This window comes from Aptenodytes patagonicus, chromosome 7 (genome assembly GCF_965638725.1).
Source record: "Aptenodytes patagonicus chromosome 7, bAptPat1.pri.cur, whole genome shotgun sequence".
NCBI lineage: Eukaryota > Metazoa > Chordata > Aves > Sphenisciformes > Spheniscidae > Aptenodytes > Aptenodytes patagonicus.
This window is the reverse complement of record NC_134955.1, coordinates 7016720-7031374: the sequence shown is the minus strand read 5'-3', so window position 1 is coordinate 7031374 and position 14655 is coordinate 7016720. Positions and strand designations below refer to the sequence as shown.

The 14655-nt window shown below is 40.5% G+C and overlaps 1 protein-coding gene across 1 annotated transcript in view; it reads left to right on the top strand.

The window, feature by feature from the left end:
- LGR4 (leucine rich repeat containing G protein-coupled receptor 4) overlaps window positions 1–14655 on the top strand; it is an 81932-nt gene that overhangs the window by 24739 nt on the left and 42538 nt on the right. The window contains exon 2 of the mRNA XM_076343857.1: window positions 10601–10672. Coding sequence (XP_076199972.1) covers window positions 10601–10672 — 72 coding nt within the window. The remainder of the gene's footprint in view (window positions 1–10600; window positions 10673–14655) is intronic.

The window sequence follows — 14655 nt, the reverse complement described above, 5'->3', positions numbered from 1 at the left end:
GGACATGCGAGGTTGGTTACAGATCAGGGACGTGGATGATCCGAGTTCCCACTCGGTTTTGTCCATGGACTTCTTCATGGTCTTGCACAGATTGGTTGTTCACATTTTGTGATGGATACTCATAGGTGTAGGAGGAGTATCTCAGCACAGGCTTGCCCTCAGACTGCTTGACTGCTGTGCCTGTCACACTCATGGCCTGATTTTTTTTTTTTTTGTACTTAATTCCCTGGCGTTACTGTATTTGGGAGAGTAAATAATTATAAGCCCGTATTTGGGAGAGTAAATAATTATAAGCCCATGAATAATGCATAATTTTACTCTCTGCTATAAATAATCTCTATGTAAGGGAAATACTCTTGCACTGAAAGGCATTTTGGTTCCTCCTCCAGTTTACAATAAGCCCTTCCTTCAGCCCGTAATCTGCACCAAACGTGTGGCTCTTAAAAATTAACCGAAGAGCATGTTAACTTTTGCTATATTCCTATTCCAGGATACAATCTCTTTCATAATAATGCAGTGGAATTTTTTTCTGGGTTAATTCCCCACCATGTGTCAACATAGGCCATTAACCGTATGTGTGATTGCTTAATGGCTGGCCTGCAGTGACTCAAATACCAGTTCAAAATAGGTCTCTGCATACAAGTATTGTTCTCTCTAAGATCTTGATGATGGCTTGATTGGCACATGAATAGGGTACATTAGAGCTAGTTACTGTGTCTGAAAGAAAGCTAAGACATCATGTTGGAAGGAAAAAAAAAAAAACAACAGGTTGATGTGACATGGGAAGGAGGAGGCAGGAGAAATAACTTACAAATATGGTGGGGGAAAGAGGGGGATGTTACTTCTCTGGCAGGAACAGACCTGTCTGAAATTTTTCAGCCTTTCTGTGGCTGTCAGTGAAAATGTTGTAGGTCCTGCTTCAGCAAAATGCTAAAAGCTTACTAGAATCAACAGGATTTATATGCTTTTTTTGTATTTGTACTGAAAAAAGGCTCCATGTACCCCAATTTCCTAAAACTTCTGAATATCTCAATCCCCTCTAATAGCCAGGGTTGGTGGGTAGTCTGAAGTTGGATTGCTTCCATGAAAAAGCAGGTTAAGTGCTTCATCCCCATGTGAGTGGTCACACAAACGTTGCAGTTAGTTTGAGCCACAGAAAAGAGGATGGAAACATTGCATATAAGCTGCTTGCATAGCTCTTAGAGCGTAATTTCTTTCCGCTGCTACCAAACGGAGTGAACCTACACATCTAGCAAACAAGAAACTGTCAGAACAGTCTCCTGTCCTGTTTCCCTGGTAAAAAAGAAAAAAAAAAGGTAATTCATTTGTTTTGCAAAGGACATGGTGGGTAGTAGCTGGGCATAGCACGTGCAAGCAGCATTGGGCAACTGGAGGGGGCTCCAGGCTCCGCTGGTGACTTTGGGCAGGTTGCTTCACCTCTGCATGCCTGTTTTCCCTCCCATGCTGTTTGTCTTGTCCATTTAAGCAGCAAATTCTTCTAGGTGAGGAGTGTCTCCAACTGGGTATTTGTACAGCGCCAATCACGTTGACATGTTGAACTAGGGCCCTTAGCTTCTTGTTGCAATACAAACAACAGATGATAAGACGTTGTGCTCATTAGAGAGATAGCATGGGTACTTAGGAAATGGCAAGTGTATTTGCTGGGTGGGAATGCAACCTGTGTCTTATTTAGCCAGTCACAGCAGATGTTGACTAAGGCTTTAAGTATTTGGATATTTCCTTTCTTACAAGAATGTTTCCTAGAAGTGGAAAAGGAAACATGCTCATAAATAAAAAAATGGCATGGCTGATAGGCTTTTTGTGGCTGCAAAATGGGCTGTGAATACAGAACAGGTTTCTGTGCTTTTTAAGTGTTGGAGGTCCCCGTGATCACGTTGGCGACAGTAGGACCATACTTAAGATTGTTGGGGAGAGATGGAATCACAAGGAGAAAAATCTACATTAATGTGAAAACTGGTTTCAAATCTTCCATTTTGCTTTATTGTTAGCAACTTTGTCCGTGTTAAAAGGAACAGTAGATGAAGATCAGAAGAAGAAAAATGTGTTGGGGCATGGCAGTAAGGACTGGAGGGTATGGGATAGTTAATACTGCAGAGTCCTGGCATACCCAGAGGTGCCCTCGAGCTGGGCCCTTCCTGCTGGGAGATGGGCACTGGTAGTTGTGCAGACCTTGTCAGAAATTGGGAGAACGTAAATTTTAAATACAATAGCAGCCTAACATATTGGGGCATCGGTGAGCTACTGCTATAGGCTGAGGTAGCCAAACCTTGCAGTGATAGATGTAGGTAGTATGTAAAAGGTAAGAAATTAATTACTCAGCGTATTACTTTAACTTTTTTTTTTTAACTCAAACACCACTGCAAGCTCCAACACTTTCCAAGTGCAGGCTCCTCTGTAAACATCATCTTTCCTTTGCCTGATATTTGTTTGCCTCCTGTTCGTGATTTCTAGCTGTTGAGGTTGGCATGTCTGCACATAACCTATATCCTTGAATTTTAGCTGCACTCATTGGATTAACAGTGCAGGCAATTACCGTTCAAAGCAGTAGTTGTGAGGTGGTGCTTCTGGTAGAGAATTGTTCGCTTCTTGTTATCAGGAAGATACAGTAAAACAAACAAAAAAACCTCCCAAACTTTTTTCTTTTTAATCGAATGAATTTAGTTAGAATTTCCTTGCTGATCCTCTAGGCTTTTTATGCTTTCATTACATACCGAATACCGAATAAGATATGGGACAGTATTAATGCAAACTCATTTACTTCCTTCCCTTCAGTAGTTTTATGTTCATCCTGAAGGAACTGGCTAAATGGGAAAGTAGGTCTATACCAGGGATGTAATTCAGCTCCTGGTCTCCCCTGGGAGGGACTGGCTGCTGAGGCGTGTGATTTGGTTGAAAATTACATTGGTTTTCATCATGTGAGCATGTTCTTACAAGGAGTTCGGCACCGAATGTGTTTCTTCAAGACTGTAGCACTGCAGTACAGTACAGTTAGATTGGTCTAACCTTGAGTTTCCCTGATTTCTCCTCTCCCCCCCTGCCCACCCTCTGCTCCAGCTCCTCTGCTTCTCCCTGCTGCCACAACACTAGGCAGTTCTGCTGGTTAATGCAGATGTGACCTGGACCAAATTTAAAGCACTGACCATCACCATACAGCTACATATACTTCTGTCTCTTTTTTTTTTTTTTTTTTTTCTTGGCTAATCGGCAAAGAATTGTTGGTCTGGTATACTAAGAAAAATATCTGTTGCTTTGTCTTGTTGATCTTCACTGATGTTAATGTAATTGGGACATTATCCACATATCAATGGTCCCAGTGGTAATGGGTGGCTAATTGTTGCTGAGTATTTTCCAGCATCATGTTGACTTGCATTTGCAATAACCTGGCTTATTTAACATAGTTTCTAAAAACATTAACAGCTCCAGCTTTTCCTAGTACTGCTGAAGCTGGATCAGGGTTACTACCTGGGGAATTTTACATAAGATTAAGACCTTTTACCTAATGGTTTTGTAGAAGTAGGTAGGAGGGCTTTATTCAAATGTAGATAGCTCTGCCTAAATCATTTTGTAAGTGTTATAATTAAATAACTCGGTGGCAGAGGGCCCAGACCTTGGAAAAGACTGAATGGAGCCTACAGTATTACATGCTATTATCTATCAGCAAACAGGTTAAGCTTGCTCAGAGGGAGTATTTTATAGGATTTTAAAGGTGCCTTGTTGAAACATGATCTTCTTTCCTTCAACAAACACCCTCTCCCTCTCCCCTTCTAAACTTCACAAAAGATAGAGGTTAGGTGGAGAGCCAAAAGTAGTCAGCTATTAATGAAGTGCAGGGGAGCACAGGGGAGTATTTTGATTTTATTTTTTAAGCAGCCAATCTCGATTGGGTTTGGCTGAGATCTAATTTTCCTTTTCAGTAGCTAGATATTTCATGTTTTTCTGACTTAAGATCTTTTTACAAAGTGGAGTATTTTAGGTCGTTAGCATGCCTTGCAGTGCACAAATGTGGTGGGAAGGTGTACGTGCCCCCAGTTCAGTGCAGATCCAAGCGTTGATAGCCGAGGCTGCAACGCAGGATAGAAAGCGTAGCACCGGCATCTCCTGTGAGTTTTAGGAGACATGCCAGCATGCCAGAGCTGGGTAGCGAGGAAGGTTTCTTTGCCTAAAATGTGCACACCTTTTGGCTGGGGAGATGCAGTGAAGAACGGTAGGTATTGTCAAACAGAAAAAAGGCTGTTGCAGCTAAATGTCCCTCAGTACAGAGAGACAGGCATCATTTTCCTTATCAATGCCCATCAGTTGTTGTGGGTTGTTAGCTTTCATTCTCTGCCTATATCTTGGGCTAATTTATTTATCATTTTTGCCTGTCCTTTCTGTAGCCCTCTACAGGAAGTCTGTTTCCCATTTTGTGGTCCCTCTTTGTTGTTGCAGCTTTTCTTCCCGTGCAAGAATTATCGTCCCCCTCCTCCATTTCCATCGTCTCTAGTCAGCTGTCCTTTCTAGCCAGAATCCCGCTCCGGCAATCGGTAAGAAAGATGTTTAGGATAAATCTAACAAGGGTCAGGCTACTTTATGGTAGAGGCAGTACTTTAAAATGAGAGACAAAGCGATCTATGCCCTGCAGGAGACGCTGTGACATGCTGTGCACTTTAATTCTCTTTTGCGTGATACCACTGATGAAAGCTGTGACTGAAGCCGCTTTCTAAACATAAGTAAGAGTTTCTTTTTTTTTTTTAAATGTGAGAGAATTAGTAAGTTGCCATTCAAGATATGAAGTATTTCTGCTCATCCTGAAGCCTGGGGAAGTTTGACTTTGGCTAGTGGTAGAATAAAGAATCCTTAAAACAAACAAAACTTTCCATCAGGAACTGGAATTCTTGCACAGAAGGAGTATAATAAAAAAGTTTAAGTGCATTATATTGCCTAGTTCAGGTTTCTGAAATTTCCACTGCTGGTCGCTTTAAGAGTAATTTAAATCTCCTGCTTTATGCAGAGAAGAGATGTGGTGCTGTGTGTTTTTTTATTGTGTCCAGCAAAGGTGCTTTCCTCTCCCAAGTTAATTTATCTCATTTGATGCCTGTTTTCAACAAGAGGGAGGTTTTCATAGCTTTTAGCGTCCTTGCTGGTTAGTATATGTACAAGTATTTTTAAAGATCTTGAAGTGTTTCTGTGTTAGGTGAAAGCAGGGGACTTTGCTAAACTAAGCTGGAAATAAAGATCAAAGTAGTTGTCAGAATAACCTGAAGGGATCTACTGAAGCAGACAGCAAATGACTGCTGGAGTACCGTGGCTTGATTTTCACCTTGTAAAAATTAGTCTCTGTAGTACCTGGGATGGTGAAATAACATTTTCAATACATTTCTTCAAGCTACTTGTTTTAGGTTCATTGGGGTTTTTTTTCTTCTTTTTTCTTTTCTTTTCTGTAGTACCTTCCTGGAAGAAGGACAAAACTTCTGATTGAGTGCGAGAGCCTTATTCATCATTCAAAACTGCAGCCACGGCAGCAATAGCACTGTAGGAGGGAGCATGGTTGTGTTTATATTCTGGTGTTACATCTCTCCTACCTGAAATGGCGAAACTAATTGTAACTATAAGGCTGTGATTCATGTTATCCCCGAGATGCAGCCTCCTCTTGCTAAAGAGGTTGCCACCTTTGGCTGCTCATCATTTTAGTTTCGATGCCAGCTCCTTGCCCGATCACGCCCTGACCTGTCTCCGTTAAAGTTGGTTAGCGAGCGAAGATTTAGCCTGGCTGCTTAGTACGTATAAGCCGGGTTAATGGCTAACTGCTGAAAGGTGCAGGTCTACCCCTGGCTTCTTGTTCATTTTCCTGATGGATCTATGGTGTAAAACCATGGCATCGCTGTCCTCATCTTTTCCCTCTTAAAGCTGTCCGTTTTGCATCTCCCCGGGAAAACATCCCAAATATAAGTGTGGGGCTGAGTTTAATTTCACAACAGAGCTGTAGGTTGCTGGGGCCGACAGATCATACTGCAAAGTGAGGAAAGAACAAGAAATTTAGGATAAGCCTTTTGGATACTGAGTCTGAACTTCAGTGTACCAGTAAAATTTAGGGCAAGTGTGGGGGTTTTCTGGTGTTTTGTTTTGTTTGTAGTTTTTTAGGTTGTTTTTTTTTGGTAGCGATCGAAAGGTTTGTAGGTGTTGTGCTGTTTTTAGGGGACTTACGTCTGGATATAATAACCTGATCCAGAACGGGACCTTCAGCGTAGTCCTGCTGAAATGGGGCATCAGGCAACTGCTGACATGATCCTTCTGTTGTGTGATAGCATCATTCCTGTGGATACTGCTAGAGGTTGGGAAAGTGCTCTTAGGTATTCGTTTTGTTCGTTCTTAAAACTTTATTTTATATATTAGGACCTTAAATGAGCTCTGGGCTCGTAGGCCTGAGGTCTTTCTGGTAGAGGCAGAGGAACATGTGGAGTAGGGCAGCTTCTCAGTGGAGACTTCTTTGACGTATACAAGGCCTGTAGTAATATTTTATCCTTATTATGTGGACAGCCTCCTTGATTCTGCATGCACTGATTTGTTTTTTGAAGTTATAGAAATAGTAAAATGAATATTTTCTAAAATAAAAGCGGTAGAAAGTTGGCAAGGGCTATTTTTGTTTTGGGCAGTGTTTTTTTGGGAGTATCTGCCATTATTTTGTCATAATATAGGGTGCTAGTCCATTTTTGTTGTAGTTCTCCTATAAAACGTGTTATTAAAAGCACCTTCCAAACTGACTACACAAATTTTTTTACAGAGTGGTTATTAATTCATCTAACTTTAGTGATATGGGTATCTGTTTGCTAATACTGTTTGTAAACGGTTGCATTGAAGCTCATGAACTACTTAATATTTTATTACCAGCAAATAGTGCCCATGAACTCACTCTTTGACTGAGGATGTTCTGTAGACTGGAAAAAAAAATTAATTTTATGTATTTAAAAAAATAAAACCAAGTTTCTTGTGGCTTCTACAATTCTTTGTAGTTTTTTCCTTCTGTATTCATTGTTCTTTTGCTGATAGTGCACTTCAGATAACATTACTGAAGACCTTCTCATCCCTTACATTGAAACTTAATTTTTTCTAGCAGTTTTTCGAAGTGTGACCTACCCAAGTCTGTTGATTGGTAAGGCACTGGCAATCAGTTTGTGATTTCTGCAGCAGAACTGCTTTTACATCATGTTTTAAATCAATTTTAGTTTGATTAAAAACTTGTATGGTGGTCATTAAGAAACTTTGAAAGTTGGTGTCTTGATGTTCCCCAAAGTCTGCGAATCAGTGCTATAAAGATTGGCTTATTTACTGAGTAGGAGTTACTGTCATGTGTAATGAAGGCAAATACAGAAACTTTGTAATAATTCCAGCTTTTTAGCAAGGTGTCGGGATAAGCAGTCCCTGAAGATTCACATCATAATGCTAAAGACAGAATTGCAATGCATCTTTGTGCCTGTTTTTGTTATATAAGTGCAGTTTCACTGAAAATAAATGTCAGTAGAATTTGTGGATATTGACGATGCTTCTCAAACCTTCATTATTAAGGTGTTCTGTTTCATGCTTACAACCAAAGAGTCTACTCCCCATGTTAAAACTGTAGTTGCTAACACTTGGAGCTACAGGCAAAAAACATTCTTTGCTAATTTCAGATCCCAGAGAAAGCAGAAATTGTGTAGAATTTGGATGTCAGCCATGCTGTCTGTCTACATGATTTCCATTGACTTAATTTAGGATTGCATGTGACACTTCTGAAAATCAGGCATTTATAGCTCTAGATTCAAGACCGTTGCTTTCAGACAGATGTGATTTCTTACTACTTCTGTCCTAAAGAGCCATCACGTAGTGCAACAGATGTGGTTGCAGTCAAAATCCTTGACAAAGTGATGTATAGCCATTCATAAAGCACTTTCTGATGCTATGTACTGTTGACCTATTTTTACTACCACCATTTAATACGATATATATGATCATATATATATATATATCACCTGGACAGTCTTTTAAGAGAGTTGTGATTTTCTTGCACAGGTTACTATTTCTTAGGATTCATGTAGGGTCTCCACTCCCTTCTTACCCTTCTGCCCTCTTCATAAATGCTTCCCAGTTGATACTGGGAGGGGATGTGTAGTCATCTGGAAAGGAGGGGACTAGCCTGGATGTGTGAAATGCGTGTATTCATGACAATTTGAAAAATGTATATAGGGAGTAGGGAGAATAAAAGTTGCAGTTTCCTGTAGAGCAGACAGCTGATGATTCACGTATCTGATACTTTTATTTACTTTTCTGCGCAAGAAGAAAAATGTCCCCCGCAGCAACTGCAGCATCTCACGGTACCCAAGCTGCTGCTGAGATACAAAGCACCTCTTAAAACACGCAGGCTGTGGCGTTCAGAAATAAATCATCTCCAGTTCAGCTCCTTCTGGAGCTTAGTGAAGGAGTCTGTTATGCTGCAGTGGATTTTCTCGGTCATCTTTCACAATTGGGTTTGTTTTGTACATGCTGAACCCTATTTTGATCTCCATTGCTCTTGAGTTACATTAGTATACTCTTAACAGCTGCTGAGGAGTAACTCTCTTGGTTTACACTGGGGTATGAGAAATGGAGTTTTGGCCTGCTACTTAATAAACATTTCGTTTAAAGAAACAATTGCATCTAGATTTAATGTAGGAGTGCAATGTTCACGTCGGTGGAGGCTGGGGGCCTGTGCTGCTCCGTCGGGGGCAGCAGACAGTTGCCAGTTACTTGTTAATCTCAACATAAATTCACTGACATCAGTTGACATTGTCAACTGCTGTGGGGGAAAATTTTTTTTTTTTCCCCAGTAAACATGGGGGGTTTTTATATAGTGCATTCTTTTGTCAGTATAAATAAGGAAACTTTTTTTTAATGAGCTATGTTAGACATTATGGTCTGGCAAATGGACGAATAATGTGGGCACTCTTTGCAAAAAAGTGGTTTAATTAGCTGCTGCAACATTTTTGGTAGGTTATACAGTACTGACATGGCATTTGATTAGTCACAGCATGAAAGAAGGTACAAATGTCCCGAGGCACCATTTCCTCAGAAGTGGCACCGACCCCTCCGCATGCTCCTTGCTCCCCTTAGGGCTCTGACTGTGAACCTCCCAAGGTCAGCACCAAGTCCTGTCGTGGGTGGGAGCTATGGAAGATATCCTGAACGTGAAACTTTTTAATTTCTCAAGGGGGCTGGTTTTGTTGCTGCAAAATGGTTCTTCAGGGATTTGTGCCATTCCATTATAGCAAGGAGAGTCTAAATTGACCTTTTTCCGCCTCATCAGAAGTGATAATTCCAGTTGAGGCAGATGGTTGAAAACCAGTGGTGGCTATGGATGGGCTAAGAACATCTGCCCCAGCAGTAGGCAAGGGCTGGTACTTTATTCTGAGGTGAGCTTTTTAGGTGGCAAACAAAATCTGCTGTCCTGCATGCAGTCACCAGCCCTTCAGATCTTCATGCAGGAGCTTCAGTGGTACTTGTTGACTGTCAGTGAGATGGAAGGGGTGGTTTGGTTTTGTTTGTTTGCTTTTTACCAAAATATGTGGGGAGGTGGCACATAGATGCTAGAGAACGATGTGTGGAAGACAGCAAGCAGAAGGAAGCTGGGAGGGCTGTACTAACGAGTCACTGAATTGCTCGTTAAACTACATATTAAAAAAAAAAAGCAGTAACCAAGTGGAAAGTGAGAACTTGGGTTATGTCATAAATTGTTAGGCAGCTATTAGTTTAATTATCAAACTGAATTGTTTTCGTGCTACTTTTACTCACATTGAGTAATAACTTGCTTTAGGACTGGATTATCTGTGATGGTTATGTAGGTGTGAACTGAGGTGATGGCACCAAGTTTGCCACTTACTGCTCTTTCTGAAAGAAAAAAGCTGAACAGGTCTGCATACCTATCATGTAAGCACTTGCTGATGGCCTGTCTCTGCTCACGGACTGAGAATGAAATCTGCTTAAAACTATTACCTCGAGGACTTCTATAGGTTTTGTAGAAAAAAAAAAATGACTGTGGTAGAGCTAGGACATGTTTCTGCTATTCTTGTCAGTTGTTCCAGAAGCCATGTTTGCCAGAAGCTCTTTATTAAGTCCCAATGCATGTATTCTTGTTTTTTAAAGACATTGTGGGATGAAAATTTGCGTGGTGGGTGGTCACAATCTTTTTAATTTTTTTCGTATGCTGTGGTTTTAGAGCGGTCTTAATCATCTGTGTTAAAATTGTATGCATGTGTAAGTTGGTAAAAATTAGTACCAGGGATAACAGTACTGTAGAGCCTCTTCCATATATGCATACCCTGTAGTTTCACAGTCATTTTTTTGCTTAGAGGTGTCAGAAAACTTTATCAACTTTCCATTATATAGGTCTTTGCTGTGACTGGATTCTCAAATTACTGTGCTTTGAAAGTTTAACATGCAAATTTCTGGAAAGAGATATTACTGTGTGATGCTAGAACTTTTTTTTTCTGTTATCATACCATCTGATTAGGCTTTCTTTTTTCTCTTCCTTTTCCTAGAGTGTAAAAATCACTTACTGTTTATTGATAAATCTGTATTTCTTCTTTTCCAGAGATATCAGCATGAATAACATCACAAGGCTACCAGAGGATGCGTTCAAGAACTTTCCCTACTTGGAAGAGCTGTAAGTATTTCACACACGTTAAAGTTTTGCTGCAACATCAGATGGCTGCGTAAAGTGGAAGGCGGGTGGGGAAAGAAATAGTGTTGAGTTGAGCTGTGAACAGAGAAGGCAATTATACTTTAAAAAAAAAAAAATCCTGTACATGTTTGGAAACCGGAACAGTAAATGCTACTTACAAGGGACTTTTTATGGTAATTATTTTAATCATGGCTACAGTGATGACACATGCTAATTACAGCATTATCCAAAGATAACACGAGGTGTGTAATTACCATTGTTTCCGAAGGAGCTACAGTATAGTTGTTGCATAAGTTCCATAAAATATATGTTGTTTCATTTATTGAGCAGCTTGCTCCCATTGCCCCTGTAGGCTGCAGATGCAGCGCTCACAAGCCCATCCTGACCTGCATCAGAAATTCAAGTTCTGTGGTACAGGGCTTTTTGTTCTTAGTTTCTCTGGCAGAAATTCTCTCTCCAGTTCCCATCTCCCTCTTGTCCCACTCTTTTTTTAGCTTTTTTTTTTTAGGTTTTACTTAGGTGATACTTGGACTTCTGAGTCCTCGAGCTGCACTAAGACTCATGTGTCCAGTGTTTTGCTGAACTGAAGTCTTAACTGAGATGCCTTTGCAAAGTTGAAGCACCCTTTCACAGCATAGCCCTGGATTAGGTTGGGTTTCAGAGTCAATAAACAGGGAGAAGGCTTTGAATTTCAATAACTACTTTAGTAAGTACTATTATATGACAAGTGACTTCTCTGTGCCTTAGTTTCCTTATCTATGAAGAGAGGGTAATGGTTCAACCTTTGCCAGAGAGCGTTGAGAACTTCCAGTAATAAGAAATAGATAAGACAATACCACTGCAATTTGCTTTGCTTCGCTTGCATTTTCATAGTGTCAAAGTAGCATTTCTCATATCAAAGAGTGTTTAAAATACAAAGTATGGCTGTCCTTATTTGTGACTTTGGCTAGACTGGAACTATGAGTGCTGTGTTGAGAGATTTTTCAATAAATGCACCTTAGGGAAACAATAGCTCATTTCCCCAAACAGACAAAACCTTATGAAGTAGGGAAGTGTTGTTCCGACTTTACAGGTTCTGGTTTATTCCCTCCAATTTCAGGTATTGCTTAAATTTGCAATATAGTCGAGAATACTTCATGAAAGAAAATAGATTTACCAGGACTTCATATGGTGCCTGCGTGTAATTGACACAATTTAAGAAAGGCTCTATGGCATGAGTAGTCAATTAAAAAAAAATAATGAGAGGTCTGGGGAGGCTTGCTTGGCTCAGAATATATACTAGCCAACATTCCTTATGTGCTTTATAATATGTGCTGCAGTATGTCTGAGTGTTGTTTTGTTAAACTATATTTGTAGTCCACTCTTTTCCAAATTCTTTATAATCATATTTCACACCAAAAGTTGAAAAAACAAACAATTCTGTTTTCCCAACTTCAGGTGACTGTGGGAGACTTCATTTTTTCCTTATAAGTAATTAAGCAATAAAACCTAAGTGGTGGGTGTGCATATTGTGTAACTTCCATAAACCCTGGGGTGTGTCAGGAGGTAAAGAGAAAAGGCAGAGCCTTCAGCCATCATCTGCTGTGCTTATGGCCTAAGAGCCATTTGCTACGTGTACATCAATGTCCCCCTAAATTCCAGCATTTCAGTTTGCAAAAAAATAGGCTAGCTTTGAGCTCAGAATTATATGTGAACACCCAGAAGCTTTAAATCATTCCTAGCATGCTTACTTGATATGTTAAAGCGACTTCTGAAAAAAAAAAACCACCCACAACCAAAACCCAACAACTTTACAGTAAAAATGATACTTGCCAAATGTTTGGACATATTAGAATCAGTCATAATTCCTTAGTACAATGGAAAAATACAGTTTTCATTTTATGTTCGAGTTACCTCCTACAGCTGCAGTGGTAGGAGAATCTCCAGAAAGATTAAAAAGAAAAACTCTCTCCAATTCAACAGCTATCACGGATGCAGAAAGACAGGAAAACGACATGAGAGCAGAGCCATAAGTAGGCAGTATCTATGTACAGTACTTCTCAGTTGAAAACCATTAACCGAGACCTGTGAGTCGTTCGTAAAGTTTCGCAGCAGCAGCCTGCTTTGACTTTGAAGCCTATTTGTAGAGGCTCTGGCCATGCCCACTGGCAGTGAAATGAGGAAGGTTTCTTCCTTCTCTGTAAAGACCTGGTTATGGTCATCTGTGCACAAGTCAACTCCAGGTTCCCTTGCTTCAGTTCACGTTCTTCCCAGAGGGAATATAATAGACTAAAGTAGATGCGAACAAAAGCAGCTTCCCTCAATAGAAATGACCAGCACCAGATGTGACACGTTTTTTCCTCATTCTGCTCATTCCTTTTTCTCTCTGGGATAAGGTACAGAAATTTTTCAGTCTTTTATTTTTGCTGGTTGTGGACAGAAAAAAACAAACTGTCATACTTCCCACTGTACAACCACAATTTTCCCTCTCCACTCTAAGATGATTTTCAAACTTTCTTCCTGGCTTCTATTTATAGTTGAACAGATCCAAATTCTGACTGCCAGGCACTAGCAAATTTGCTTTTTCAGCACAGAAACCTGGGTGTTCCATGCCAAAGAAAAAGAGACAGAGTTAAAGCAAAGTGGTGTTGAAATCTGTGCTAGAAGTGACGTTTCCATCTAGAACTTTTTTCCCAAGAATTACACGCCTAAAGCAAATGAAAATCCCACAGACTTAATGGGAATGCAGTAAGTACCTACACCACCACAGACTCTAGTAGCTCTTCATCCAGGAGACAGCCCCAGACACCTTTCTCTCTATACCATGCTTTACCTCTGCCGTTTGTCAAATGCTCCGGGCAATTAGCCCCTGACAGACTTAGTTAATTAATATTGCAAAATAGTATCACAGAATTTAATTGAATGTAAATGGGAGGCAATTAGATGTATTACGTAGGCAACTGAGTCTTATGCAGTGCACGTATAGAGAGTATGGCATTAAAAAATGCAGTAGGAGTAATTTAAAATGGGGGTTGTCATTTTCTTAATGCAATGAATTACTTGGTAGTCTGGAGAGACATCAGAGGATCGTTTTCCGAGTCCTAAAATGAATACTAGCGAATAAAAGTTGAAAGAAGCAGCGTACCAGACTTGAAAAAGCTGGCTGCTCGATTAAAAGGTGCCTTCTATGTCACCGAAGGGGGAGCGACCCAGGTGCTTCAGTGTATGCATCCTGTGCCGTTTTCAGATGTGCTGGGTTATCCGAGACACCTGCACAAGACTGGCAGGTCTGACACAGATGGGAGACCGATGGCCGCCTGGAGTGGCAGTTGGGGCCGGGTGGAAGAGGGCATCTGAAATGGCACTAAATGGCTGTGTTTAGGGAACTGACTCCCCTGCGAAGTATCAAATTTGCAGGTATAATCTGAGGTTTTTGTACCTTTTGAGATAGTGTCCTACCTGAGTATTACTTGCAGGTACAAGCAAAGGGATTCCAGCTTGTCTGTGGGCAGAATCCACCCGTTGGGTTATGTGCTCCACGTGCCCCTCTTCACAGCCTCATCGTGCATGTCACTGCAGTTATCATGTGTCTGTAGGATTCATGCACTATTTATAAATGTTATAAAAATTCTCCATCTCTGTGTAACTGATACCCATCTGGAAGTAATTTGCAAATGATTGAGACGGCAATGGTCAGAGTCAGTGAGGAGCAGACCACCAAGGGTTTTGCCACAGCAGTTAATGAAGTGTATTCTCCAGAAAATGTTAATGTAAATATGCTGCAGCCCTGAACTTGATATGGAGACTCTAAAAATCCTTGAAGAACTTGGCCACAGTTTTCTAACCACACCTTAAAGTATTTATAGAAAGCTAGAAGAGGGAAATATAGTCAGATAATGCAGTGTTTTTAGAAAGCAGAAACCATTTTCCAGTGTGAATTTTTAACTGGAAGAGCCAGGCTGTTTTATGTTTTGATGCTCTTCTAA